The sequence below is a fragment of the Cynocephalus volans genome, chromosome 11 (assembly GCF_027409185.1).
Source record: "Cynocephalus volans isolate mCynVol1 chromosome 11, mCynVol1.pri, whole genome shotgun sequence".
Classification (NCBI taxonomy): Eukaryota; Metazoa; Chordata; class Mammalia; order Dermoptera; family Cynocephalidae; genus Cynocephalus; species Cynocephalus volans.
Window position 1 is genome coordinate 113,896,240 of NC_084470.1, and position 27,865 is coordinate 113,924,104.

Sequence of the window (27,865 nt, forward strand, 5' to 3'; positions counted from 1 at the left end):
ATGATCAGCCCAGACCCCAGGCCCTCCCCTGGCTTGGCCCAGTGGGCTGAGAGCTATGAGGCCAAGTGTGAGCGCCGGCAGGAGACCCGTGAAAGCCGCCGCTGTCGCCCCAACATGACCACCTGCCGCCAGGTGGGGAAGGCACTGAGGATCCAGCAGAGAGAGCAGCTCCAGAGAGCTCGACAGCAGCAGTTCTTCAGGAGAAGGAACCTGGAGCTGGAGGAGAAAGGCAAGGCATGGCATCCCCAGGCCAGGGAACAAGGTCTCTCCAGGAGGCCAGGCCAGGAGACTGTCCTCAAGGAGCCCTTGTCTTGTGCCAACAGGATCTCTTCCCTTGGATGGCAGGTGGGCCATGTCGAGGGACACACTGCTGGGGGGGAGGGGAGAGGAGAACCAAGGACGGTGGGTGGGCTCAAGCTCACTAAAAAGTGATTTAAATTAAGTTTCTTCTTCCTCAGTCATACAGTAAGGTCTCCATTAGTCATTTAGCCACTTACTCATTCAGAGATTTCTGTAGTTGTATTTTTGTTCATTTGCTTAGCTGTTTTTTGGTTTGAACTTGCCTTTTAAGAGAGAAAAAATAATTTTAAAAACAATTCCATAGCAAATAACTGTTATAAGTTTAAATTTATGCAATCTATACATATCTTCTAAAGCTATCTTACAGCATTCATTCGTCCATCACTCATCAAATATTTACTGAATGCTATGCCAGGTACTACCAAAATTACCCAGCTATGGCCTCATCTGGTCCAGGAATCCTTCCCTGGCTTCTCCAGGCCACCTCTGCTCTCTGTGGGCCTTGTAAGGTTACAAATCCTCTAAGACTGTATAACTCTTAGAGGGCCCATTAGTCCGGCCTGATGACCTCAGCCAGAAAACCATTTGTGTCTTCACACCCATGTCGTGAGCACGCTGACAGCAGGGATGGGTCCACCATACTCCCTGGAAAAGCCTGGCATTGTGCCGTAGCCAGAGTAGGTGTTCCGTCAGGGCTTCTTAACTAGATCTGTTATAGCACAATAGGAAGTGCTGCTCAGAGAAGTAATCCTAGAGCCCAATTACAAAAGAAAACCAGCTGTGTACTTTCTAAGGTTTCTTAATGCTTTTTGTTGAAAAAAAAAAAAAACTCGGGAGAAAAAGAAGAAAAAATACAATTAAAGAACTCCACCTCTGCCTATCAGTTATTTAAGGTTTTGTTGAGATTGAGCCGGTTCATATGATTGAATACCATAGGCATTTCTTAGCTTTTTAGTGTTGTTGCCAACATTGACTTTTTGAGTTTGAAAGAAGTAAATACAAAAAAGGCAGACTACATTGTGTCCACTAGTACTACACCTCTCCCTACAACTCCCTACTTTACCTTCTCTTCACACAAAACCTTAGCAATTTTCCAGCTATTGCTAAGAGGAAGGAAGCCACCTCTAGAAGATGGAAGGAACCCTAGGGATCACCTATCCCAAACTCCCCACTACATAGACAGGTGACTGAGACCTAGGAAAGGCGGGATCTGAACCCAGATACCCTCACTCCCCAATCAGACCAGTTCTCTTTACACATCATCATGCCGGCTGTGTAAGTGCCTGAGACCAAACTAGGTAGATCAAGAATTTTAGAGAGAAAAATTGGAGATAAGTCCAGCTCTCCACTTGTCTGCCCCGAGGAGGACTATTTCCACCAGCCAGGACACAGATGGCGGAGCCGGAGTAACTTTGTAACTACTTGAGTAGCTACTTAAAGCAGCCACTTGAAGACCTGAGTGGGTTACTTAGGTTTTCTGGACCTGAAACTTTGTCTTAGTCCATTCAGACTACTATAGCAAATTACTGTAGACTGGGTGGCTTAAACAACAGAAATTTATTTCTCATAATTCTGGTTGCTGGAAGTCCAAGATTAGGGCTCTAGCAGATCTGGTGTCTGGTGAGGACACACTTCCTGGTGTGCAAATGGCCTTCGTCTCATTGTATCCTCTCTTGGCAGAGGGTAAATGGAAAGGAAGCAAGCTCTCTTATGTCTCTTCTGTAAGAGCACTAGTCCTATTCATGAGGGCTCCATCGTCTGACCTAACTACTTCTCAAAGGCTTCACCTCCTAATACCATTATATTGGGTCTTGGGATTTCAATATACGAATTTTGGGGGGATACAAACATTCTGCCCTTAACAAATATGGTCACTGCTTCATCTTCCTGCAATCATCTGGAGAGTCTTCTTTTACGAGGCTCTAGGCAGTGGTTTTCAGCATCTCCTACTTGTTTCCCAGGTGGCAGGGGCCAGATCTGAGGTCTCTCCAACCCAGAATCCTCCCTCAGGCATCCAGATGCACCTGGCTGACCACCTCTCCTCACAGGCTGGGGGCCCGCCACCACAGGACTCTCCCATCAAGAAGCCACCCACACACCACCGTGGTAAGAGCAGAGCTCCCTTGTTCACTGGGGCCTGCAGAGAACACTGCCATGGCAGCCCCAGCTCACTGGCAGTGAAGAGGCCCTATTCCTCCCCACCTCCCTCACTTCTTCCCCATGGGTTCTGAATCACCTCATCCTCCCTCTCTCAGGCACTCAGACAAAGACAGAAGAAACACAGCCAACAATCAAGAACGATGCCAGCCAACAAACCAAGTGAGTTCCTTTCATGCTCCTGACCCTACCCCTCACATCCCATCCACTCCTCTCCTCTAAGCTTTGACTTGAATACCTCCACCCAGTATGTGGAGAGAGAACACAATGGATTTCCATGTTCACCTTCATGAAGAAAGAGGATGCTCTTCCCCACCCTACTGGCTCTTCAGAAGGGATCCCAGAAGGAATTGCCCACTGCCTTCTGACTTACTTGATTCCTCAGTCCATTGTCATTTTTTTTTTCTTCTCTTCTCAGTTATGGAGTTACAGTTCTGGATAAGGTAAGAATATCCTCACTTTGAAGGGTTTGAGCCAGATGGTATCTAAGCACGGACATTCTGGAATTCCATGATAAGCTCAGGCTGGGACAGAGGGGCACCTTTCATGGATGGCAAGGGGACACTGAGCATAGATAGGGGCCTGGAGGGACCCTGTCATAGCCAAGGCAGAGGTTTGCTCCACACAAGCCAACCCAGGCTCTGGTTCTCTGTTCTGGGATTTCAGAGGACTCAGAGTCTTTTTTTTTTCTCTCTCTAGGAAATAATCCAGCTTTCCGAGTACCTTAAAGTAAGTGGCATGTAACCTCTCCCTTCAACTCCTCTACCCACCTACCCCCTTCTCCTCCAGATTAATCTCACCCTCCTGCATTGTGCCCCCCAGGAGGCCCTACAAAGGGAACTTATCCTAAAACAGAAGATGGTGATTCTCCAAGACCTGCTGTCCACCCTGATACGGGCCTCTGACAGCTCTTGGAAGGTAAGGGAATAAAACCTCTCTTTGCACAGAGCTCATGGGCCTCTATGTGTGCCCATCTCATTTTTCCACACCCTCCCAGCAGGAGAAGGGGTTTTCTCACTACTGAAGAGTGATCTGGGAACAGGCAGGTGGGAGGATGGTGCTGAGACCTAGAAGTCAAACAGGTCACAGTAAATATATGGGAAAGCTCAGCTAAATCTGGGTTTATCAATGAGGGTCATGCCTCTACATACCCAGGGAAGACACAGAACTGAAAATAGCAAGAATTCCCACTTTTTAGTTTGTTAGAAGGAATGAAGGAAGATTCCAATACAGTTAATACTACTGAATATGGTAAATGTCAATTACTTTTGTATGGGATTCGTGCCTATTAACTCCAAGCCAGTATGCACCCACGACTCAGCCCAGACATGAATATCAGAGTGGAAGGGGACTATACAGATCATCTAGTCTCATCCTCTCATTTTTCCCATGAGGAAATTGAGTCTCAAAAAGGTCAAGTAACTTGCCAAAAGTCACCCAGCTAGTTAGTGTTAGAACTGGAACTAAAATTCAAGCCTCCTGATTTTAGTCCATTCATACAATATTCATAGATCATGGTCTCTGTACTAAGCACTGGGCTAGCACTGGAAATAATGAGATTAATTAGACAGGGTTCTAATTAACACTTTTAGAGAGCCTATGGTTTTGTAAGGGAGACAGATGCCTAGTTAATACAGAGATATGAGAAAAAAATATTTTCAGGATATAGTACAATACACGAAGGAATGGATGACTCCCGAGAAGAGGAGAGCCAGGGGAATATTAACAGGTATAGAAGCACTGCCAGGCAAATGTGGATGCAGGAACAGTACTTTAGGTGGGAGATTTAGCACAGGCAAAGATCAGAGGCATGATATACTCTAGCGCAGTAGTTGTCCAACTTTATCTCAGGACCCCTTAATATTATTTTTTTTAATTACTGAAAATCTCAAAGAACTTTTTATATTTGCCATATGATAATTTACCATATTAGAAATAACAACAAAAATTTAGATTTATTAATTTTAAAATAACAAGTGAACCATTACATGCTAACTCAATTTTTTTTATGAAAAATAACCGTATTTTCAAAAACAAACAAAAAAACCCAGTGAGAATAGTGGCATTGCTTTACACTCCTGCAAATCTTTTTAATGTCTGACTGGACAAAGATAGATAGATTCTCATATTTGCTTCTGCATTCAATCTGTTGCAATACATTCATCAGAATGAAGTCTATGAAGTCTATGAAGAAAATTCAGTCTCACACAAATATGTAGTTGGAAAAGGGAGGACCTTGTGGGTCTCCTGAAAGGGAAAGGTCTCAAGAATTCCCAGGGATCCTCGAACCCCATGTTGAAACCCTTAGACCAGTATGTTCAGGGAGCTACAAGCAGCTCGATGGCACTGAAGCATAAAGCAGCAGGTGCAGCAAGACAGAGCACACAACCTCACAGGCTTCCATAAACATCTTATCCTACTTCGGAGATGGCTTGTGCTTAGACAGAGAAATAGAATTGGAGGGTGTGGGACAAAACTGAGAATTTGTAGTCATGTGAAAAAGACTTCCTAAGCTCAGTCCTCCCTTCTCACATCAGACATTGTACCTGAATTTGGTAGTCTACGGTCAGGGCTCCTGATTACTAAGGGAGTCATTTTCATTGGCAGGGTAGAACCCTGGACAAACAGCTGTGTATGCTGAACCAAACTGAGCTCAACTTACTCATTTGTTTGACATATATGGGATAAGTTTCAACTCTGTGCTGGACCCTGTGCTACAGGGACAAAAAGAAGTAGAGCCCTTGCCCTTGAGGAGCTCACACTCCAGCCAGGAAGAAAAAGACATGTGATAACTCCAAAACAGTATATTTGCGTATACAAAGTGATACAGGGTAAAAAGAAGGGAGCAATTATTCTGTCTGAGGAGGAAGAGGGAAGGCTCCAAAGGAAAGAGATCATTATAGCTAAGTCTTGAAGGATGAGTAGGAATTCACAGAAGCAGGAGTGCTGATGGGGAAAAAAAGAGCAGAAAGGAGAAGGGAGTTTAAGGTAAAGGAAACAGAATAATTACAGGCCTAGGTGTGACAAAGCACACTGGGTATAGCAGAGTGTAGCTGAAATGAAGGAATCGTGTCAAAGCAGTACCAAAGAAAAGGCCTCAGACAGGTCTCTAGAATTACGGGATTTAAACTTTTTTCTGTTGAGCAGGGTATCTCAAACATAAATAATGTATGAACCCAGTTTTAAAGGAAAACCATATATATATATACACACACACACATCTCTGATATATATGTTTATATCAGAGATCCATGAGAGTGCACACTACCTTCAGTTTGAGAAACATTGCTACAGGCAATAAGCAGGGTCGCTATGGAACTACACCTTACAGGGGTTTAAAGTATTACACTGAGCAATGTCTGGCCCATCCTTAGAAGGAGCTCGATCCTGTCCATGGAACTGAATTGAAAGGAAATGATCAGATCTATGTCTTAAAAGGCTCTCCAGCAACAGTAAGGACCCTGTGTCCAGGTGGGGGTGGGGGCAGTGGAGGCTCCTGTAATAACCCAGGTAAGACGCAATCAGAGCTTTAATCATAGTAAGCATGGTGGAGATGGGGAGGATATCTTGAGCCATTTCTAGGGTAGTCTCGGAGGATGAGCTTTACCCCATACGCCAGCCCAAGAGCAGAAATTCCTCTGGCTTTGATTTTTTCCCTCCCTTTCTTCCCACCCCTCCTAATCTTCACCCTTCTCTTCTTCTTCCTCCTCATCAACCCCCCAGCTTCCTGTTTTTGAGAAAAATAGTCTGAGACTTTTCAGATGAGAGCTCCTGCCTCCCCCAAAACAAGACAATTCAACTCTATCCCTCCCATGAATGCCCCAACATCAATGAAAGAACAGCCCCAGCCTGGTACTTGAGAAAAATAATTGGAAGAATGTGGCCAGAACTGAGACATTGATATCCAGCCCAGTTCAGACCTTTATTTTTTCCATTTGGCCTCCATGACTTGAATCTCCAATTTCACATGAGAGCAGCTCACCACAAACTATTAGAAGGATCAGCTCCCTTGGTTTCCTCCACCTCCAAGCTGACTCTGGGCTTTTTGGATGCCATAGGCTCCGGGGCACTGCTGAGACTCCTAAGCTGGGTCTGGCCTTCAGAGCTTAACAGCTCAGCCAGTAGAGAAAGGGAGTTCTCAACATTGGACAACAGAAAAACAGGAGCAGGGCACACTGGGGTTTTAACATCTGCAAAGTGAAATTGAGATCTTGAGATGACAGCGCAGCGGGGGATTGGCTGCAAGCCCTAAGCAACTCTGCTAGAGCAGAGATGAGTTGTGGGCTGGTGCTTCTGCAGTGAGGTGGTGGTGTTTCTGGAGAGCAGATCAGAGGCAGGGGAAACCACGCAGAAGCAGGAGCTGAAGCCCTCAGACCAGCACCAGGTGTGTATGGCCTCTGCCTTGCTCCCTTCTCCACCAAGGGTTACTGTACCCTCTGAGCCCTGGGCTCCTGGGGTGTGACTGCCTAGGTCAGCAGAAGGCCTGGAAAAAGTGTTTCTTGCCCCATGCTATAAAACTGGGCTTCAGCGTGGGGAGAACTGGGGCTCAGACCAGAAAACTACACGCCCATTTGCACCACCTTGGCTGTGAACTTCCTGCCTGCCTTGGGAAGTCTGGGAAGGCAGAGCTGTGAACAAGATTTTGTTCAAGCCCCAGACCCTGGTGGCCCCTCATCCCCACTGAAGGGGCTATCATTAATTATTTTCTATTGCAACATGAATGGAAAAGTAATTTGCGGTTGGGCTAAAATTTAAAAAAAAACAGTTGAAAGAGGCAAGTTGTTAAATCAAAGCCATACTACAGAATAGGGAAAGAGGAGATATCCAAAAAGGGTAAGAGACTGAAGAATATTTAAGAATATTGCCTTGGGCCTATCTGTTTTCTTCCCAAACTACAGCAACATAGACCTTATACTCAGAGGGTCTGGTTGTATTCTGCACTGTACATAAGAACTTAGGCAAAATAAAATGCATGGAGTCAGAAGATCTGAACCAAGGGAGGTGGGTGTGGAGCCAGTTGATTTCAGGACCTGTGGATTGACAACGAACAGAATGCAGGCATTCTACCAATTACTCCAAAGCCCAAACAGTGGACGTCTTTGTCCATCTCTTTTATCTGTCCCAAAGCCCTGTGGTTATTATAGATGCCAAATCCCTGACTCTCAGCTCTCTCTCATATGAGACATTAGGAAAAACATTAATAGCAGGAGACACTTAAAAAAATTATTTCTGGCAAAGATTTTTGCTTTTGCAAGGCCCAGCTGAGTAACACAGGAAGCAGAAAGGGTGGGGGCACCCCCTGGCTCCCATGCTTAGAAGAATTAGCCAAACAAGATGAAAACAGGAGCTGTGAGATACCACTTCCTGCCTCCCCCATGCACCCTGAAACTTCCTGCCTCCCCCAGGCACCCTGAGGGAGGCAAACGTCAAAACAACCCCCAGACTGTTATAGACTGGAAATGTTATGAGGGTTGGAAACAACCCAGCTGTTCTGACAAGAGGGGCCATGGTGTCTCAGGCCTGAAGAGAAATTGAATTTCTAGACCCCAGAAGTGTTCCACAGGGCCTGCTGGAAAAAGCCAGAAAAAGGATATGAAAACCGGTTACTGCTAAAGAGGCCCATGACCCTTTCTCTGGAAAACTTGCTCCCCCATGCACACATACACCTTAAATTAAACCCAAGGCCAGAAAAACAAAGCTTCTACCTGGCAAAAAGGAGCAAGCCTACAGCTGGAGGCAACAGCAAGGCAGCAAGGAAGCAGCTGGCTATGCAGCTGAAATACAGAGAAGCTGAGCAGCAGAGGCGGGCCTCTCTGCCTGCCTGCCTGTCTGCCTCTCTCCACTCTCATCCTAGAGATTAGCATCCTTTCTGGAATGTCCCAAATGCCATCTGACAGACCCAACTTGTGAATAAATAGAATGTGACTTTCTGGGAAGCCCTCTTACCTCACGCTGCACCCACCCTGCATTTTCACATTCTCCATTTCTTGTTCTCTTAAAGAATTTCTCTTCTTGAATCGTGTGTGTGCGTGCGTGCGTGCGTGCGTGCGTGCACGCGCGTCGCGCTCGGGCTGCCATAACAAAGTACCACAGATTGTGTTGCTTTAACAAAAGAAACTTACTTTCTCACAGTTCTGGAGGATAAACGTTCAAGATCTAGGTATTGGCAGGGTTGCCTGTGTCCTCTCTCCCTGGTTTGCAGATCACCTTCTCTCTGTATCTTCACATGGACTTACCTCAGTGTCTCCCAGTGTCTCCTCTTCTTCTAAGGATACCAGTCATATTGGATTAGGGCCCACTTTCGTGACCTCATTTTTTAATTTTTTTTTTTTGCATAGTTTTTTTTTTTTTATCATTACACAATGTAAACATTTTTTGTGGTCCTGCACCAATTTCTCCCTACCCCTCTCTCCCCCTCCCCCTTTCCCACCTCTGGTGGCCTCAGTTCCATCTCTCCTTTTGAAAGTTCAACAAATTATTGTGATTGTTGCATCCTTCTTTCTTTTTTTTTTCCAGCTCCCACTTATAACTGAGGATATGCAGTATTTCTTTTTCTGTGCCTGGCTTATTTCACTAAACATGGTTTTCTCTAAGTTCATCTACATTGCGGCAAATGGCAGAATTTCACTCCTTTTTATGGCAGAGTAGTATTCCATTGTGTATATATAACACATTTTCCTTATCCAGTCATCCATAGATGGACATTTAGGTCCAACTCTTAGCTAATGTAAACAGAACTGTGATAAACATAGGAGTGCAGATGTCCCTTCAACATGATGATTTCCATTCCTTTGGGTACACAACCAGCAGCAGGATTGCTGGATTATATAGCAGTTCTATCCATAAATGAGGAAACTTCATAATGTTTTCCATAACAGCTGCACTAATTTACCGTCTCACCAACAGTGCAGAAGGGTTCCCCTTTCTCCACATTCTCACCAGCATTTGTTATTCTCTGTCTTTTTGATACTAGCCAGTCTAACTGGCATGAGATGATATATCAACGTGGTTTGGATTTGCATTTCCCTGATGCCTAATGATGTTGAGTATTTTTTCATGTGCCTGTTGAACATTTGTATATCTTCCTATGAGAAATGCCTATTCAGCTCCTTTGCCCATTTTTGAATTAAGTTACTTGTTTTTTTACTGTTGTTTGAGTTCCTTGTATATTCTGGATATTAATCCTGTCAGATGCATACTTTGCAAATATTTTCTTCCATTCGTAAGTTGTCTTTTAGCTCTGTTTACTGTTTATTTTATTCTTTTGCTGTGCAGAAGCTTTTTAGTTTGATATAATCCCATTTATTTTTTTCTTTCGTTGCCTGTACTTTTGGGGTCTTCTTCATAAAGTCTTGGCCTAGTCCTATTTCCCAAAGTGTTTCTCCTGTTTTCTTTTTATAGTTTCAGGTCTTACATATAAGTCCTTAATCCATTTTGAGCTGATTTTGGTATATAGCAAAAGGTACAGCTTTACTTTCATTCTTCTGCATATGGATGTCCAGTTTGCCCAGCACCACTTACTGAAGAGGCAGTCCTTTCCTCAATGTATGTCCTGTTGCCCTTGTCAAATATCAGTTGGCTGTAAGTATATGGGTTGATTTCTGGGTTCTCTATTGTGTTCCACTGGTCTGAGTGTCTGTTTTTATGACAGTACCATGCTGTTTGGGTTACTATAGTTTTGCAGTATAACTTGAAGTCAGGTAGTGTAATGCCTCTGGCTCAGGATTACTCAGGATTACCTTGGCTATTGGGGGTCCTTTGTTATTGCATATGAATGTTAGGATTGTTTTTTTCTATTTCTGTGAAGAATGTCATTCGTATATTGATGGGGATTGTACTGAATTTGTAGATCACTTTCAGTAGTATGGACATTTTTTTTTTTTTTTTTAAAGATGACCGGTAAGGGGGATCTTAACCCTTGACTTGGTGTTGTCAGCACCACACTCAGCCAGTGAGCGAACCGGCCATCCCTATATGGGATCCGAACCCGGGGCCTTGGTGTTATCAGCACCGCACTCTCCCGAGTGAGCCACGGGCCGGCCCAGTATGGACATTTTCACAGTGTAACTTCTTCCATACCAAGAGCATGGAATGTCTTCCCATCTTTTTGTGTCCTCTTTAATTTCTTTCAGCAGTGGTTTGTAGTTCTCATTATAAAGATCTGTCACCTCTGTTGTTAAACTAATCCCGAGGTATTTTATTTTTTTGGTGACTGTTGTAAATGGGCTTGCTTTCTCAATGCCTTTTACTGCTGGTTCATTATTTGAGTATAAAAAAGCTACTGACTTTCATGTGTTGATTTTGTATCCTGCAACTTTACTAAAATCGTTTATCAGTTCTAAGAGTTTTTTGGTAGAGTCTTCAGGTTTTTCTCTCTGTAGGATCATGTCATCTCAAACAGGGACAGTTTACTTCATCTTTTCCAATCTGGATGCCCTTTGTTTCTCTTGCCTGACTGCTCTGGCTAGTATTTCCAATACTATGTTAAATAGGAGTGGGGAGAGTGGGCATCCTTGTTCCCATTCTTAAGGGAAAAGCTTTCAGCTTTTCTCCATTCAGGATATCAGCAGTGGAATTGTCATACATGGCTTTTATTGTGTTGCAATACTTTCCTTCTATACCTAATTTGCTGACTTTATCATGAAGGGATGTTGAATTTTATCAAATGCTTTTTCTCTATCTATTGAGATAATCATACAATTTTTGTCCCTTATTTTTTTGATGTGGTGTATCACATTTATTGACTTGCCTTATGTTGAACCATCCTTGCATCCCTAGGATGAATCTCACTTGAATGTGGTCTATAATTTTTTTGAGGTGTTGTTGTATTCTAATATTTTGTTGAGGATTTTTGTATCTATGTTCATCAAAGATATTGGTCTACAGTTTCATCTTCGTCTGGTTTTTGGTATCAGGGTGATGCTGGCCTCATAGAATGAGTTTGGGAGAATGGCCTCTGTTTCAATTTTCTGGAATAGTGTGAAGAGAATTAGTATTAATTCCTCTTTAAATGTCTGGTAGAGTTCAGCAGTAAAGCCATCAAGTCCTGGATGTTTCCTTGTTGGGAGACTGCTGATTACTGCTTCAATCTCATTGCTTGTTATTGGTCTGTTCTGGTTTTCTATTTCTTCTTGGTTCAGTCTTGGTAGTTTGTATGTGTCCAGAAATTTATCCATTTTCTCCTGGTTTTCAAATTTGTTGGCAAAGTTGTTTATAATAGTTTTTAATGATTTTTGTATTTCTGTGGAATTGGTTGTTACATCTCCTTTTTTCATTTCTGATTTTTGTTATTTGGGTCTTGCCTCTTCTTTTTGTAGTTAGCCTAGCTATTGGTCTATTTTGTTTATTTTCTCAAAAAAATCAACTTTTTCTTTCATGGATCTTTTGTATCATTTCGGGGGTCTCTATTTCATTTAGTTCTGCTCTGATCTTAATTATTTCTTTCCATCTACTAATTTGGAGATCGGATTGTTTTTGTTGTTCTAGTTCTTTGAAGTGTAGTGTTAGGTTGTTTACTTTAAATCTTTCTATTCTTTTGATATAAGCATTTTTTGCAAGAGACTTCCCTTTTAGTACCGCTTTTGCAGTATCCCACAGGTTTTGGTATGTGTCTTTATTTTCGTTAGTCTCAATAAATGTTTTGATTTCCTGTTTAATTTCTTCTTGAACCCATAGGTCATTCATGAGCTTGTTGTTTAATTTCCATGTATTTGTATAGTTTTCTGAGTTTTGCTTCTTATTGATTTCTAATTTTAATCTGTTGTGGTCTGAAATGATACTTGAAATGATTTCAATTTTTAAAAATTTTTTGAGATTTGTGACCTAACATATGGTCTATCCTGTAGAATGTTCCATGTGCTGATAAGAAGAATGTATATTATGTAGTTGGACAAAATGTTCTATAGACTGCCAGGTCCAGTTGGCTTAAGTGCAGTTTAAATCCTGTGTTTGTTGATTTCTTGTCTAGATGCTCTGTCCAGTGCTGACAGATGGGTGTTCAGGTCCCCTACTATTATTGTATTGTGATCTATCTTTCTTTAGGCCTAATATTAGAGTTTGCTTTACATATCTAGGTGCTTCAGTGTTGGGTGCATATATATTTATGATAGTTGTGTCTTCTTGATGGATAGATCCCTTTATTATTATATACTGGCCTTCATTGTCTCTTTTTGTGGTTTTTGATTTAAGGTCTATTTTGTCTAATATAAGAATAGCTACTCCTGCTCATTTTTGATTTCCATTTGTGTGGTATTAACTTTTTCCATACCTTCACTATTAGTCTGTGTATGTCTTTACAGGTGAAGTGAGTCTCTTGAAAAGACAGCATATAGTTGGGTCTAGCTTTTTAGTCTAATCAGTCAGTCTCTGTATTTTCAGTGAGGAGTTTAAACCATTTACATTTAGGGCTGTTATTGAAAACTACTGTCTTACTCCTGGCATTTTATTGATTTTTGTTTGGATGTTTCAAATATCTTTTGTTCTTCTCTTCCCTTTTATTGTTTGTCTTTGATGTTTGTTGGCTTTCTAACGTTGTAAAATTTAGTTTATTTCTCTTCTTCATTTGCATTTTTGTTCCCACGGTGGGTTTTGTTCTTCCTTATGTATTTATGGTAGTAATTATCGTTTTTTGGATTCCAGATGCAGAACTCCCTTGAAGATTTCTTGCAGGGCTGGTTGTGTGGTGGTGAACTCCTGCAGTTTTTGATTTTCTGGAAAATACACTATTTCTCCCTCATTTAAGAAGGTATATCCTTGCTGGGTATACTATTCTTTGCTGGCAGTTTTTTCTTTTAGTATGCTGAACATATCATCCCCTTTTTATTTATTTATTTATTTATTTGGCCTGTAGAGTTTTTGTTGAGAAGTCTGCTGTTAGTATGATAGAGTCTCCCTTATAGGTGACTTGGCACTTTTCTCTTGCTGCTTTTAGGATTGTCTGTCTCTGAGCTTTGCCAGTTTGACTATAAGATGTTTCAGACAGGATCTTTTTGGATGAATCTGTTTGGGGATCTTTGAGCCTCCTGGATATGAAGGTCCATGTCTCTCTCTATACCTTGGAAGTTTAGTTATTATTTCATTGAATAGTTTTTCAATGACTTTTCCTTTCTCCTTCCCTTCTGGAACAACCATGGTTCAAATGTTTGTGCACCTAAGGTTGTCTGCTAGCTTTCTTAGATTTTCTTCATTTTTCTAAATTCTTTTTCTTTCTTTTTTTTTTTTCCTGTCCACCTGGGTTACTTTGAAAAGACTGTCTTCAAGATCAGAAATACTTTCCTCTCCTTGTTCTAGCCTGCTGCTTAAGCTTTTGGTTGTGTTTTTTACTACATTGAATGAATCTTTCAGTTCCATAAGTTCTACTACAATCTTTTTTAAGGTATTAATATCTTTGTAAATTTCTTCCTTCATATCCTAGATTTTTGTTTCTCATTTCATTATGTTGTATAACTGAGTCTTCTTGTATCACATTGAGCTTCCTTAAGATCATTGCTTGGATTTCCTTCTCAGTCATTTTAAGGGTTTCCTGCTCTATAGTGTCTGGTATTTGAGAATTACCGCATTCTTTTGATGGTGTCATATTTTCCTGGATTTTCACACTTCTAGTATCTGTACATTTATGTCTGGTCATTTGGTAGAGCAGTTGCATCTTCTATCATTCTGTAGTGGCCTTTGAGGAGAGAGACTTCCTCTTCTTTTTCTGGTGACTCTCCTTGTGTCAATGTAGTTGAGTGGCTGGTGGGCCATCTGTACAGTGGCAGCAAGCCATTTTTGTGATAGCTATGGCTGTGGCAGTGGCTGTGGTGGACTACCTGCACGAAAGTGGTGTTTTCAGCATGCTCCTGCCTTCTGCTGGGCAGTGGGCACTGCCCACAGCTCATGCCTAGGACCCTGTGCATACTTCTGCCTTCTGATAGGCAGGGGGGCTGCCCATGGCTCCTGCCTAAGACCCATGCTCCTTCCTTCTGCCAGCCAATGGGGGCTGCCCTCAGCTCCTGCCTAGGACCCTGTGTGTGCTCCTGCCTTCTCCCTCATGGTTTCATTTTAACTCAATCGCCTCTTTAAAGACCCTACCTCCAATTCTGAGGTAGCAGGAGTTAGGAATTCAACATATGAATTTGAGTGGATAGGGACACAATTGAGCCCATAACAGGGTGAGTAACGGAGGAAATAAATATTCCCCCTAGAAGGTGAAACACCTCTAGCCTTACTGGTCTACACTTTAGAGGTAAATAAATGTCCATGTCCAAGGCTGAGAGGAGATGAGGAGTGCAGTAGTGCCTAGACAGGGGAGGGAGGTAATGAGAGAGACAAAGGACAGCTTAGAAGCTTTCCTTCAGGTGGCTCCCTGCTATGATACCCTAGGCCATTTGATAGAGAACCTCAAGGTAAAAGGAAGACCTTGGGGGCCAGTCTGATTTTTCTTTGTCCTAGTGCAGAGAAAGAGAAGACCGTCTTCTACCTATACATCCTTTGTCATCCTTGCTCCTCTTTACCTCCTGGAAGAGTTCAGTTCCACAAACACTATTTGAGCACTGACCATGCGGTGCACAGTGGGCTGGGAATATGTAGTTAATCTCTTTGCAGACTATATTTTGGCCCAACTCATTAACTCATCCTATTTGATCCAGGGACAACTTAATGAAGATAAACTGAAGGGAAAACTGAGATCCTTAGAAAACCAGCTGTACACCTGTACCCAGGTAAGCACTCCGGAGGACACGTCTAGCTTGGCTACCTAGGGTTAAATAAGAAGAATGCTTAACCTCGACCCTACTTTCTAGAAATGCCACCAAAGGTTAACATAGCCATTCCTACTCACCCAGTTCTGGCTTGGCCATTTTCACTTTGGTCTCTAATCCACCATATCACTATCTCCCATCCTCCTCTCCCTTTCTCCCAGTATCCTTCCCTTTGCACCCTGGAAAGGAATCCCAGCACTAACCACTTTGTCAATTCCAGGGGAACCTTGAGAATATCTGAAACTATAGGGTGAGGGCCTTGGTAAAGATTCACTCCACTCAGATAGAGCTTCACAGATCCCAATCTTTGAACACATGATTTGGATGCTATAATGAAGTCTTGCAAAATGATTTTCATTCCATGGGCAACTTTTTTCTAGTACCAACCACTAAAGAAAGTAAAAGACTGTGACTGTTGGCTCTTCTGTGACACTGTTAACCAACTTTAGTAACCTCTTAATTGACAAATCTTGGATTACAAGAGATAGAAAAAAATCAGCTTTCACATTTCAGAAGTGATGGTTCCCTGACAGGTGGGGAGATGTCGAATGAGAGAATGCAGTGGAGCAGGCAGACTTCTCCCCTTTGGAGAGAAAAGGTAGTCCTGCCAGATGGTTGGGGTCTTGTAGGGAAACAGTTTATATAGTTTGTAAGTTTCCTTGTCCACAACTTTTATTTTTTCAGTATAACCTGCTTTGTCAGGCTCTTATGAACTAAATAATGCCAATCAAGCTTATAAGAGATCAACATATAATCCAGAACGACAGTCTAATTCTCTTCAATGGGGGATAAATCGGCTGGCCAGTGACCAGCATTGTTAAGTCCAATAACTGAGACAACCCCCATTGGGGTTAACAATTACTCAACCAGTAACTCCTGGATCTACTTTTTAATGAAAATCCCCAAAACATACAGTCACTCACTTAAATCCAAATTTTCAGACAATTACAAAGCTAAATGGAAATTATTTCCTATTGATCCCTAAATTTGCCTCATCAGGATTATTGCTTACCCTGCGGGTAGTAGAGAATTGACAGTAAAAGCTGCCTGTCTTCCCCAAAATTACAGGGCATAACAGATGAAAGGTATGGGGAGGGTTAACACCCCCCCCCCCCCCCCAGTGAATTTGCCAAGCTGCTCTTGTGTCTCTTTCTTAATCCTGAAGCCAGAAGGAATTTTAAAATTCACATTTTCTTTTTTTTTTTTCTTTTGGCAGCTGGCCAGTACGGGGCATCTGAACCCTTGATCTTGGTGTTATCAGCACCATGCTCCTACGAAGTGAGCTAACCAGCCAGCTCTCAAATGTATTAATTTTAAAACATTATGTTTACTAGGGACTGCTCAGGTCCTGGAGGTAACAAAGATTTTTAAAAAGAAGCAGCAGCATGCTGCCTGCCCTTTGAATTGAAGGAGTTCACAATTGAGTAAGGGAGACAAATAAGTCAAAAGAATGGAATAGAGGCATGCAGGGGATACCATGTGAACATTATGAACACTAAGAAAAGCTGCCCAATCCATAAGGAGTTGGGGGAATAGGAGTAGCCAAAATTTATCAGAACTGATGATACCTGGGCTGAATTTTGATCATGAGTAGAGGTTAACCAGGTGAAAGGGGTGGGTGAGGAGGCTCTAGGCAGAAGCTATATGGGTAAAGGCAGAGGCCTAAAATCACAGTGCTTAAGGGACCTGCAAGCAGTTCAGCTTGGGTGGAGGTAGCATGGGATGAAAGTCTGGCTTGTAAGTAGGAGCAATGCCAAGGAGTTTGGATGTGATCCTTAGGACACTGAGAATTTATTGAGAGATTTATGCAGGGAGTGGCATGATCAGACTTGCATTTTAGAAAGAACCATCTAACTGCAGGACTGAAAAGTGTCTGAAGGGAAGCAAGGCTTAAAGATAGAGAGACTATTGCATTAATCCATATAATAGTATTATTAGATCTGAACTAAGGAAGTAGCAGAAGGGATAGAGGACATAGACATGAACTGTTAAGGAGATTGACTACTGGGAGAAAGTGAGAGAGAAATGAAGTATGACTGGCTGGTTTAGGGCTTAGGAGACTGGATGGGGGATGATGCTGGTCACTGAGATAGGAAGCCCAGAAGGAACAAGTTTAGAAAGAAGAGTTGTTTGGACACACTGGACTTTAAGAGCCTGTGGAAGGCCTAGGGTACAATGCCCTGCAAGCCTAGAGCACTGTTATCATCCCCCCACTCACCCCTCACATCCCTTGAGGGACTCTCCTTGCTAACTCTAGCCAGGAAGAAAAGGCCCGCCAGATTACCTGTATCTCTGCCCTGGAGGCAAGAACCAACTTCTTTTCATTTCTGTACCCAGCTCAGTGTTTTGCACACAGAAGCTCAATGTGTATTTGTTGAATTGTATCAAATTTGTAGAAATACTCCCCTTGGGGAATGAAAAAGGTGCTACTGGAGATGGAAGACCAGAAGAATAATTATGAGCAGAAGGCCAAGGAGTCACTACAGAAGGTGCTGGAGGAGAAAATGAGTGCAGAGCAGCAACTGCAGAGCACGCAGGTGTGGGGATGCACCATAGTCCTTGGGGCTGAGGACCCTGCGGCAGCTCTGGGGAAAAAAAGAACCAGCTACACAACTCCCTGAAACCCCCTCCTCTCTTGTCTCCTTCAGCGGTCCCTGGTCCTAGCAGAGCAGAAGTGTGAAGAGTGGAGGAGCCAGTACGAGGCTCTGAAGGAAGACTGGAGGACTCTAGGGACCCAGCACAGAGAGCTGGAGAGTCAACTCCATGTGCTTCAGTCCAAACTGCAGGTACTAGGCACTAGGGGTTGGGGGAGAAGGCAGGGCATAGGGAGGAGGGGTGGTGATAAGAGAAGCTGTTCCTGCGTTGGGGCCACCAAAGGCAGCTGAAAGCATCTAGCTTTCAGTTCCTCACTCACTGCCTACTTTGTACCACACTCACTGTTTAAGCTCTGAAATGTAATTCTGAGTTCAGCAAGGATGTCTGCACTGCTCATTCAAATGAACTAAGTCATTGGAATGACACTATCCAAATGCAAAGGGCTGGGATGAAATATTCATTGGCCTAAGAATGGCATCCCTAAGCCACTCTCCAAACTCCATCCCAGCAGAGCATTCAGTTCAGAAGTGCCCACTATTGGCAAAGAATAAATGTCACTATTTACAAATGAGTATTAACTAACACATCCTGCCGATGTATTTTTTAAGCAATTACAGTAGACCCTTGACATTCTGAAGTGTTCCATCATTTCCAATCTGTGTTACCTCGGAAAAGTTATTAACTAACCCCGTAAGACTCAGTTTCCTCATCTCTAAGATAGGATAATAGTACCTATATCATAGTATTGTTGTGAGGATTAAATAAGGTATACCATGTAAAGCACTAGCACAATGCCTAGCGCATAAAAGCCATCAATAAATATTAGCTATTACTTTGCATAATCTTACCTACCTGTTTTGGAATTTTGTAGATCCACCTCAAAAGCTGATCCTTTATAATTTTTCTGAAGCAGGGGCGGAATAGCCCACTTGATAAGAGACAGTGTGTGAGCCCTACCAAAGGAGTGAACCTAGCTGGTCACACTGCATCACATCCACATCTCAACCTTTGTTGTTCTCTCCCCATCACCTTTTAGGCAACTCTTGTGAGGTTTTGTTGCTGTTGTTGTTGCTGTTTTAACCTTAAATCTCTGTGAAAAATGGCCCTACTTCCCCCAAAATTCATAGTGTTAGAATGAGAAGTAGAGAGAAAGTAAAAACATCTAGAAAAGCGATGACTTGGTATTCCTTAATTTACTGATTTACCAAGGTGTCAGGACATAAGTCCCCTGTGAATATCAAAAGTCAAATGCACTGTTGTGTGAGGAACACAGCAGAGCAAAGGAAAAAATACAAAAAAACCCCCCAGAATTTCCCTAATTTTCCATTTCCCTAACATTCCATCTCTAAAATTCTACCATTTTCTAGAATTTTCCTCTTCTATGGGACCTGCCCTCAACCTCCACCCCAGCACTGATATGCTTTTCTGTTGGCCCCTCCCCCTCCTTATAGGGAGCGGACAGCAGAGACTTACAGATGAACCAGGCCCTGCGACTTTTGGAGAATGAGCACCAGGAACTGCAGGCCAAGATTGAACAACTACAAGGGGACAAAGACCTGTGCAGTTCAGATACCCAGGACCTACAAGGTACCATTCTCCTTGGAGGCCTTCAAAGCATGGGAACCATGGCTGAGTGAGCACAGAGAATGGAAGCTGGGTGGAGAGAACGGTTTCAGCCTTCCACTTTGCTTGGTTGGCTTTATGATTTCATTTTACCTTGAGGGAAAGGCAGGGCTGTTTTAATCACGCAAGACTTAAAATTAATTTTGCTGCACTAGAGTATCTTGTTGTATGAGCCCTTTTTGGCCCATCCCTCTGGGCCACATCACAGCTGCTCTTATATCAGTCACACATGTCACGGCCACATTGCTAACTTGAAAGGGAAAGGTCAGTTGAAACACAAAACACAGTGAAGGTCTCCCAGTCACAGCCTCTGTGTCAGCCGAGAGAGAGGACCAGATAGTAAGTAAATACAACCCTTAATTCAACCCAACATTGTTGATGCAGACAAATCTGAGGTACCTGGTTTCTGGCTTACCTCTTCAGAACTGGAACAAATACAAGATAGAGCAATTCCCATTTGACACATTTTAGAGGCCACAGACAAGATAGCACCTATTACTAATTTCCATCCTCAGGTGTAGAGTTCGTTAAGTTTTGGGTTCTTCTATTTTGGTTTGCAATATTTCATTTTCAGATCAACTGAAGAGGTCAGAGGAGCAGAAACTCGCCCTGGTGGCCAAAGTACAGCAGTTGCACAGTAAGTTTCCTTTCTAGATTGTGAAAGTAGCACAGGTGGCTTTCTGGTGTTCCTGGGTCTCCTGACCCACAAAAGGCATCCAGAGGGGGACTAGGGAGCCAGACTTTGGCATATCTTCTACCTCTGTGCATTTTCAGTCCCCCTTCTACTGAAGTGAGGTCATTCACATGGCTCTTCACAAGTTATATATTAGCCCCCATTTTTTTTTTTTCTTTCCTACTTTTCTCTTTCCATGCCAATGACAACCACTTGCATTTCTCCTAGACTTGCAGATTTTAAGAAGTATCGAGTTTTCTAGGGCAGTTCTTATTTTACATATTCTAACTTATTATGGACATGAATATGTCACACAGACCTTTGACACCAGGTATGGTTTAGAAAATAAGCTCACACTACACATGCCTCAGTCTACTTCAAAACTACATATTGGAGAGGAGAAAGGGCTTTTCAGAATTTTCAGAATAAAAGCTAGAGAACCTGACTCAATTAATCTCTCTGCTGGTTGCCCACCACCTTAACCTCTGACACCCCGAGAGAGAAGCTTCATGCAAACAGCAGCTAATATTAAAAGAGCAAAACGACCACAGGAAGAGAGGAAGAACACCAGCAGACACTGTCTAGCTCCTACAGGGCAGGAACTGGATGGGCAGAAAGTCACTTCAAAACCATGCCTTTACTTATTCAATACATATTTATTGAGCCCCTACTAAATGCCAGGTACCTAGACATATGCACTGAGGCTGTTGTAATAAACAAAACTGATAGTTCCTTCCCTCATGAAGCTTACATTCTACGTAAGCTCTACAGTCCAGTGTAGAGTTTCTATAAACAAATAAATATACATCAGGTCGTAAGAACTGCTATGAAGAAAGGGCTGGCCCATGGCTCACTTGGGAGAATGTGGTACTGATAACACCAAGGCCAAGTGTTCAGATCCCTATATGGGGAGAGCCGGTTAGCTCACTTGGGTGAGTGTGGTGCTGACAACACCAAGTCAAGGGTTAAGATCCCCTTACCGTTCATCTTTAAAAAAAAAAAAAGAACTGCTATGAAGAAAACTAAAGCAGGTTAAAGGGAAAACATTTGCTGTTTTATATAGGGTCGTCTGGGAAAGCCTTTCTTCTATGGTAACATCTAAGCAGAGATTTGAAAGTAAAGCCATGGTAGAAGGAGTATAATGACAGTATATTCATAGCAAAGCACCACAGACTAGGTGACTTGAAGAAAAGAAATTTATTGAGCCACAGTTCTGGAGACCAGAAGTCCAAAATCAAGGTGTCAACAAGAGCTTAATTTAGGGAAGGATCTATTCCAAGCCTCTTTCTTTGGTTTTGTAAATGGCCATCCTCTCCCTTTATCTCTTCACTTTATCCTTCCCATGAGCATGTCTGTGTCCAAATTTACCCTTCTTATGACAACACCAATCATATTGAATTAGGGCCCACCTTAATTACCTCATTTTCACTTGACTACGTCTGTAAAGAACCTATTGCCAAACAAAGTCACAATCTGAGGTACTGGGGGTTAGAACTTCAACATACAAATTTTGGGGAACAAAATTCAACCTAGCAGATATGAACATCTTTAATAATTAAGGTTCTAGGCAAAGTTCTGGAAAAAGACTCATTCTAGTAAATATGCTAGCATAGACAAGTTCCTTGTGTTTTCCAACAGGTCTGCTTCAGAATCAATCCTTACAACTTCAAGAACAGGAAAAACTCTTAACAAAGAAAGGTCAGCAAATTTACTACCACAAATTCTAAAATATTCCTCTTTCCTTGGCTGCCTAGAGGCAGGGTATGGGCTACATAACCTCTTAGCTCCAGTTCTGGGAGTCTGTTAAGTCAGGGATGTTGGGGAGCTTTTTAAGGACTAATCATCGGCTCCGAGGACACCTTAACTAGTTAGCCTTCTATCCTGAGAGGCATATAAACTGTGAAAAAAGGATTTCTGCTCTCTCTGAAAACATGTTTGTGTTGAACATTTCAATAAATTGATTTTGAACTCAGGATTTCATGTCAATTTTTGCACACTTGATTTTCCAAATCACAACTAACTTCCCAGCTCCAAATCATGTAGCATGCAAGAGTCAACTCATTCTTAGCCCTAAATAGTCTGCTTCCTAAGCTTCCTGAGAATTCCTCATGTATCTGGAGGAGGCAATAACTCCTCATTTATCCACTACACATGGCCTTTTGTTTTCTCCTCACAATCACTAGGTATAATATAATAGACAAGGCAGATATTATTATGCCCACTAGTATGGATATGAAAATGAGGGTCTATGGTCACCCAAATTAAGGATAGAGCTAAGACAACAATCTAGAACTTCTGACTCTTAGTCCAGTGCTCTTTTCACCAAGACGAAAGCTGCAAGGTGTCTGAAAAACCATCTTTAACCACATGAAGATAAATTTTAGGATAATAGTGCTATTTTCACCACTTTGAAATGAGGACATAAGATTATAATGTTGAAGGATCCAGCAAGCCTACCTGACAAACTAGAAAGGATGTGACATACAACCAAAGAAATTCAATGTATTCACTAAAAGCATCTGGCCTTAGAAAAGACTGGGGATACAAAGAAAAGTAAGATGCCAACACTGCCCTCAAGGAGCTCAAATTCCAACTGTCTGTCCATGCTGAGCAGGGTCCCAATGGGAATTCCTGAAGTCAGAGAATTCCATTCCACTCAGTCTAACCAAGGGCAGGCCTTCCCTTCTTCCCTTCCCTCCACCAACTCTTAGGGATTCTCACTAAATGACAGGGCCCTTCCTCAGTGTGCGTGCCTCACTGTCACTGAGAATCTGGCTGCTTTTTTAGATAAGGCTTTGCCTGTGTGGAGTCCAAAGCCCTCCCTTAATGAAGAGGAGCCTGAGGGTACAGGGAAGGAGAAAGACTGGGATCTCAGAGACCAGCTGCAAAAGAAGACTTTGCAGCTCCAGACCAAGGAAAAGGAGGTGAGACAGTAACCTCAGGTAGCCTGGGGCTCATCTGAAGAATGGCAGGAAAAACTGCTGGGAGGCAACCAGAGAGCAGGGATTTCAAAGTTTAAATTATGATTGGATGCCTGCAGGTATTTATTTGCCTGTTTAAAATGTCTTTGCTTCTGGATTGACTTGTCAATCTTTTCCCTTCCTTATTTATACTAACCTCTATCAAGGTTTTATTAAATAGTTACCTTTTGGAAAGTCAACCTAAACTCAAACACATTTAATAAACATATAAACTTGTCAAACTTTGTCCCACACTGAGTATTTTAAAGCTTTATATAGGGCTTTTTAAATAGCAAAACTTGGGCTGACCAGTTAGCTCAGTTGATCAGAGTGCAGCCTTATAACACCAAGGTCATGGATTCGGATCCCCACACCAACCAGCTGCCAAAGGAAAAAAAAAAGATAAATAAATAGCAAAACTCTTCCTCTCTGAATACTCACAAACATACACATTCTCATACATTCTCTCTCATACACACACATTCCCAGAATTATCCATATGCAACTAGCTCCTGGGGAACTGACTGGCACTAAGCTCACTTCTAGGTCTTTTGTGCTATAAGAACTTCATTTTTTGGTGTCCCCCATTTACAAGGCACTTGCACATACACTGTCACATAAAAGCACTTACACATACAGTATATAATGTTATAATCAATCATTTAAATACACATTCTGGACAAATTACATGAGAAACAGTTGAAAGGCAAACTGAAATTGCTGAGAAAGCCTGGAAAGGAAAGATGGTAAAAATTCCAAATGAGTGAAGGGGTAACTTACACAGGGTAGTCTCCCCACCTGAATTCTGTCCCAGACCAGAACTGATGATGATGACCTTGGTGATATTCCCCCCCAGTGCAGAGAACTGCATTCAGAGTTAGACAACCTCAGTGACGAGTATCTCTCCTGCCTGCGTAAGCTGCAGCACTGTCGAGAAGAGCTGAAGCAGAGCCTACAGCCGCCTCCCAGAGTAAGAGGGTCCATCCTCCAGTACAGCCCTAGATAACGGTGGGATGATCCCTTCTTCAGCCAAGTCCTGGAGAGAAAATTTATCACCTTATGCCAATACCTGGCCAGCCTGTGTCACTCCGCTTGGTTTATACAATACTGACAGTAGAGCAGCCATGGAAAGAAACACTGGCTCATGCATCCAAGCCCAATTTTCCTGGAACTCTTGAGCCTGGAGGGAAAGACTTGCTATTAGCTAAAGTATGAAAGGGTGTTCTTTTAGAGTACTATGAGCATGGTGGCAAGGATAGTGACATATGAACAGAGAACATAATTTTCCTGAGTTATTTTCCACCCTTCATTATTTGTATCAGCATTTAAGTATCTGGGGCAAGAGACCACTATTTTTATCCTAAGGGAGTGACAGAAAGTGGGAAAGACAGTGAAGTAAAAAGCTTTTTCTCCACCACCAACCCAAGGTTTTCCACTGGTCTAGAATAGCAAGAGGAAGATTATTTTCGCCTATATCTTCTCCTACCAACTCATGGCCACCTTCTATCTACCCCTCCTCTCCCTCCTCACAGAGGCAATGTGGCCGATGGCTCCCGATGCTGATGGTGGTGATTGCTACAGCACTGGCAGTGTTCCTGGCCAACAAAGACAACCTGATGATCTGAATAACTTGTGACAGCTGCCTTGGGTGAAAAGCAAGGAACTCAGTGGAAAACTCAGAAAGTTTGGGTATTTCATAGCTTGGGTTTTCCCCCCAACTGAACTGGGATTCTGACTTTATTATTTTTTTAACCTACTGTAAATAAACTTCACCTGTTTAGACCATGCCTCAAAACTCTCATTTCATTCCTGAATGACATATCACATCACAAGCATGACCTTTAAGCATCCTGGTCTACTCTACAGAGTCCAATTCAGTTGGAGGTAAAGAAATATGCAGAAAAACCCAAAATCCTCCTATTTTCCTGGCAGACACTACCCACATAGGGCAATTATTTACAAAGCTACCGTACAAAGTACACTGCTTGTCCTCCACCACCTTTCTCTCCATCTCTCATCCAGTGAAAAATGGATGTCCCTGTTAAGCAAAGAGGACTTCCTAGTATAGAAATGGCAAATCTGCAGTACTACCACCATTACTTATTCCCATGCCCTTTGCATATGTGCTAAGGGATTACAGCAATCTTCCCTAGTATTCTCAAGATGCTTGGAATCAGCACTTGAGATGATTCCTATTTGCTATCCCCAACCTAGAGAAGATTATTTACTGAGTACCTTGTACATGGGAGGAGAGTTAAAGTCAGAGGGCCACAGCTGGCAGTGTGACTATCTCAGAGGAGATGCTGAGGTCAGCAAAGTCATCCTGAGTCCTAAATCGGGTTCTGAGGTTCTTCTCCCAGGTGTTTAGAATGTCCCTCAGGGCTGAGGACAAACTCTCTGGGACACTAAAGGAATAGAGCAGGACTGGGGGTTGACCTAGCAGCCATGAGATCCGGACAGTGAATACCCGTAGTGGGGTCAGGGCTAAGCAGTTGTCATCTCCCTGGTTCAGGTGAAAGGTATATGGGACAGGATAGCCCAGAAGGATCCCAAATACTGTACAGAGATTCCAATCTGAGGAATGGAGCCTGCTGTGGGAGACAGATAGGGATAGGTCCCTCTGCAGCCCCTGAAAATGTGTAATGATCTCAGCCACGAGGGCCTTCAAGTCCTGAAGCTGGTCCAGGGAGCAGATAGAAGGATGAGGTTGGGAGCTGGAAATATCCACAAAGGCTGTGGTACCACACAACAACTGCTCCAAGTGCTGACATACATGCTCAGGACTGACAATCAAGCTGTTTTCTCCAATCTCAAGGATATGAAGTCTCAAGGTCAAGAAGCCCAGCCCCTGCAGCTCCTCTAGGTAGCTCTGGAGCTCCAATGCCCCTGCACAGCTGCAATCATATAGCAGAGCTGGTTTCAGCCCCCTGGCCACAGCCAGCACCTCTCCAGCTAGATGAAGGCAGATGGCTCTGGGTAGACCACGTCTCTTTCCCATGCCCAAGGTCTGCTGAGCAGCTGCCACCAGCAGCTGAGGGCGAGGTGTTGACATGAGATCTGGAAGCAACATCAACCATGGCTTCCTTAGCTAGACACAGTTCCCTTCCCTGGGCTGCAGCTCTCAGCTCCAGACACTTGAGGAAGGGCCTAGAAACAAAGCAGTAGCAAAGAATTATTTATACCAGCCAGTGACACACCAGGAAACCTGCCAACGGCCTTTCTCTTAAGTCTTATAGCATCTTCCCAAGGTTGTTTTGTCCCTCCCTCTGCTTTGGAATGCTGACCCAGCCCAGACAAGATGGGGTCTCAAATGCTACCTGATTTCTCTGGCTGACTTAGTCTCCCTTAGTCCCCAATTTGTGTGTCCTTCTGGCCTTATGTCCACATTCCTATTCTCTCTGGCTTCTATTCTAAATTTCACCCGTTACAAACTATGTTCTCTGATTCAAACCTTAAGGAGTTTGGGGCCGAGAAGAGACAGGGGAGTCTTTGGCAAAACTCAGAGCATTTCACCCAAAACTGCCCTTCTGAGACAGAGCTCTAGGTTCCAAATGCATTCTTTACACTGCCAGCTTCCCTTTCTCTTCCCGCCAAGGAGAACAGTTGTAAGACTGGCAATATAATAATAAACTCATATACACTAGAATGTGGACTACCAACCCTCTCACCCTGAGACCTATATAAAAACAAATAAATGAAATCCGCTAGAACTGCAGGAGGGTTGTATTTTAACTTCTGCCGGCCCCGCCCTCCCCTTCTGGACTCCCTCCAATCCACACAACCTACACCTGAGCGTACCATCGTGATTTCTTAAACGAGGCAGAAGCCTCTCTCACGTACTTTCTTCTTCCACTTCCGCTGGAGGCTCACTGGCTCAGGAACTCCTTCCGGTTTCCTGCCTGTTGCGGGTAAGACGGATGGTCTCCCGCGCCCCGCCGCAACACTGGAAATACCACCAGCGTATTGAAGACGTTTGCGGCTCGTTTGCGGTTCGCTTGCCTCCAGCCGGCGATCACGTCCTGTTGCGCATGCGTATCCACTCGGCCCAGCCCCTTCTCCTCCCTTCCGTGACGTCACTAGTCCTCTGGCGCGCCTAGCGTAGGAACTACAGGTTAGGCCGCCCCACCGCCCGCCGGAAGTGTGGACAGCCTGCGACCCTCCCCTTCCGGCCAGGCAGAACCCGGTCCGCCACTCTGCTTAGGAACAGTGAGAGGCGGAAGTGGACGAGGGCGAGCGGAAGGTAGCGAAACTGGTTGCGCGCTCCTGCCCTCACTTTGCCTGGCGGCAAGCCTTGCTAACGTGTTGTGATGCCTGGGGTCCTGCTTGACCGCGAAGCCAGAAACAGGGCACAGAGCACTTAATAAACACTCTTGGATTTGTATCTGGAGAAATATACTTTTCCTTACAGACGAAACATACCGCCAGAGAAGCGGTATTTGGACAAGATATTTGGCAGAATAGCCTCACCTGTGGGTGGTGCTGCAAAGCTTTTTTCCCATAAATTTTGACCTCCCTAAATCCTAAATTTGAGAGGCTGAGTTCCATGTGCCAGGTATGCTTCTAGGCGCGCAAGGTGTTGCAGTGTACAAAACACAATAAACCCCACCTTCACGGAGTTTAAGTTCTAGGAGTCCAGTTTGCTGACTTAAGATGAGAAATGAAAAGCAAAGATGCAGAGGCTTTTCAATCAAGTTACGAAGAAAAAGTGTTATTACCCCTTTTTAGCTACCAGTGATTTGACCCATACCACAAAGGGAGTTTTTTGAGAAAAGCCCAGTATCTGAGGAAATAGCCCAAATTTATTTAGACATGGGCAGCAG

The 27,865-nt window shown here is 43.3% G+C and overlaps 2 protein-coding genes across 7 annotated transcripts; one reads left to right on the top strand and one right to left on the bottom strand.

Annotated features, from left to right (window-relative positions):
• Positions 1-24,670, top strand: TRAF3IP3 (TRAF3 interacting protein 3). Of its 2 annotated transcripts, none has more exons than XM_063115019.1 (15): positions 1-345; positions 2,262-2,406; positions 2,556-2,619; positions 2,876-2,900; positions 3,157-3,186; positions 3,280-3,375; positions 15,084-15,155; positions 17,591-17,731; positions 17,843-17,980; positions 19,241-19,376; positions 19,987-20,049; positions 21,724-21,783; positions 22,873-23,009; positions 23,902-24,015; positions 24,578-24,670. In XM_063115019.1, exons 1-15 carry the CDS (start codon positions 1-3, stop codon positions 24,668-24,670), a joined length of 1,659 nt encoding a protein of 552 aa, XP_062971089.1. The 2 variants fall into 2 exon arrangements, with proteins under 2 accessions (XP_062971089.1, XP_062971090.1); XM_063115020.1 differs by having other exon boundaries at positions 1-291.
• On the bottom strand, positions 520-27,095 carry C11H1orf74 (chromosome 11 C1orf74 homolog). Of its 5 annotated transcripts, none has more exons than XR_010024911.1 (3): positions 26,844-27,095; positions 23,355-26,192; positions 520-563 (listed from the first exon to the last, which is right to left on the bottom strand). XR_010024911.1 is itself a non-coding variant. In XM_063115023.1 (3 exons), exon 2 carries the CDS (start codon positions 26,113-26,115, stop codon positions 25,306-25,308), a length of 810 nt encoding a protein of 269 aa, XP_062971093.1. In that variant the 5' UTR covers positions 26,116-26,192; positions 26,844-27,095; the 3' UTR covers positions 21,296-24,225; positions 25,281-25,305. The 5 variants fall into 5 exon arrangements, 3 of the variants coding, with proteins under 3 accessions (XP_062971093.1, XP_062971092.1, XP_062971091.1); XR_010024912.1 differs by lacking the exon at positions 520-563 and having other exon boundaries at positions 21,296-23,426; positions 23,844-26,192; XM_063115023.1 differs by lacking the exon at positions 520-563 and having other exon boundaries at positions 21,296-24,225; positions 25,281-26,192.
• Between the last annotated feature and the right edge of the window lie 770 nt (positions 27,096-27,865).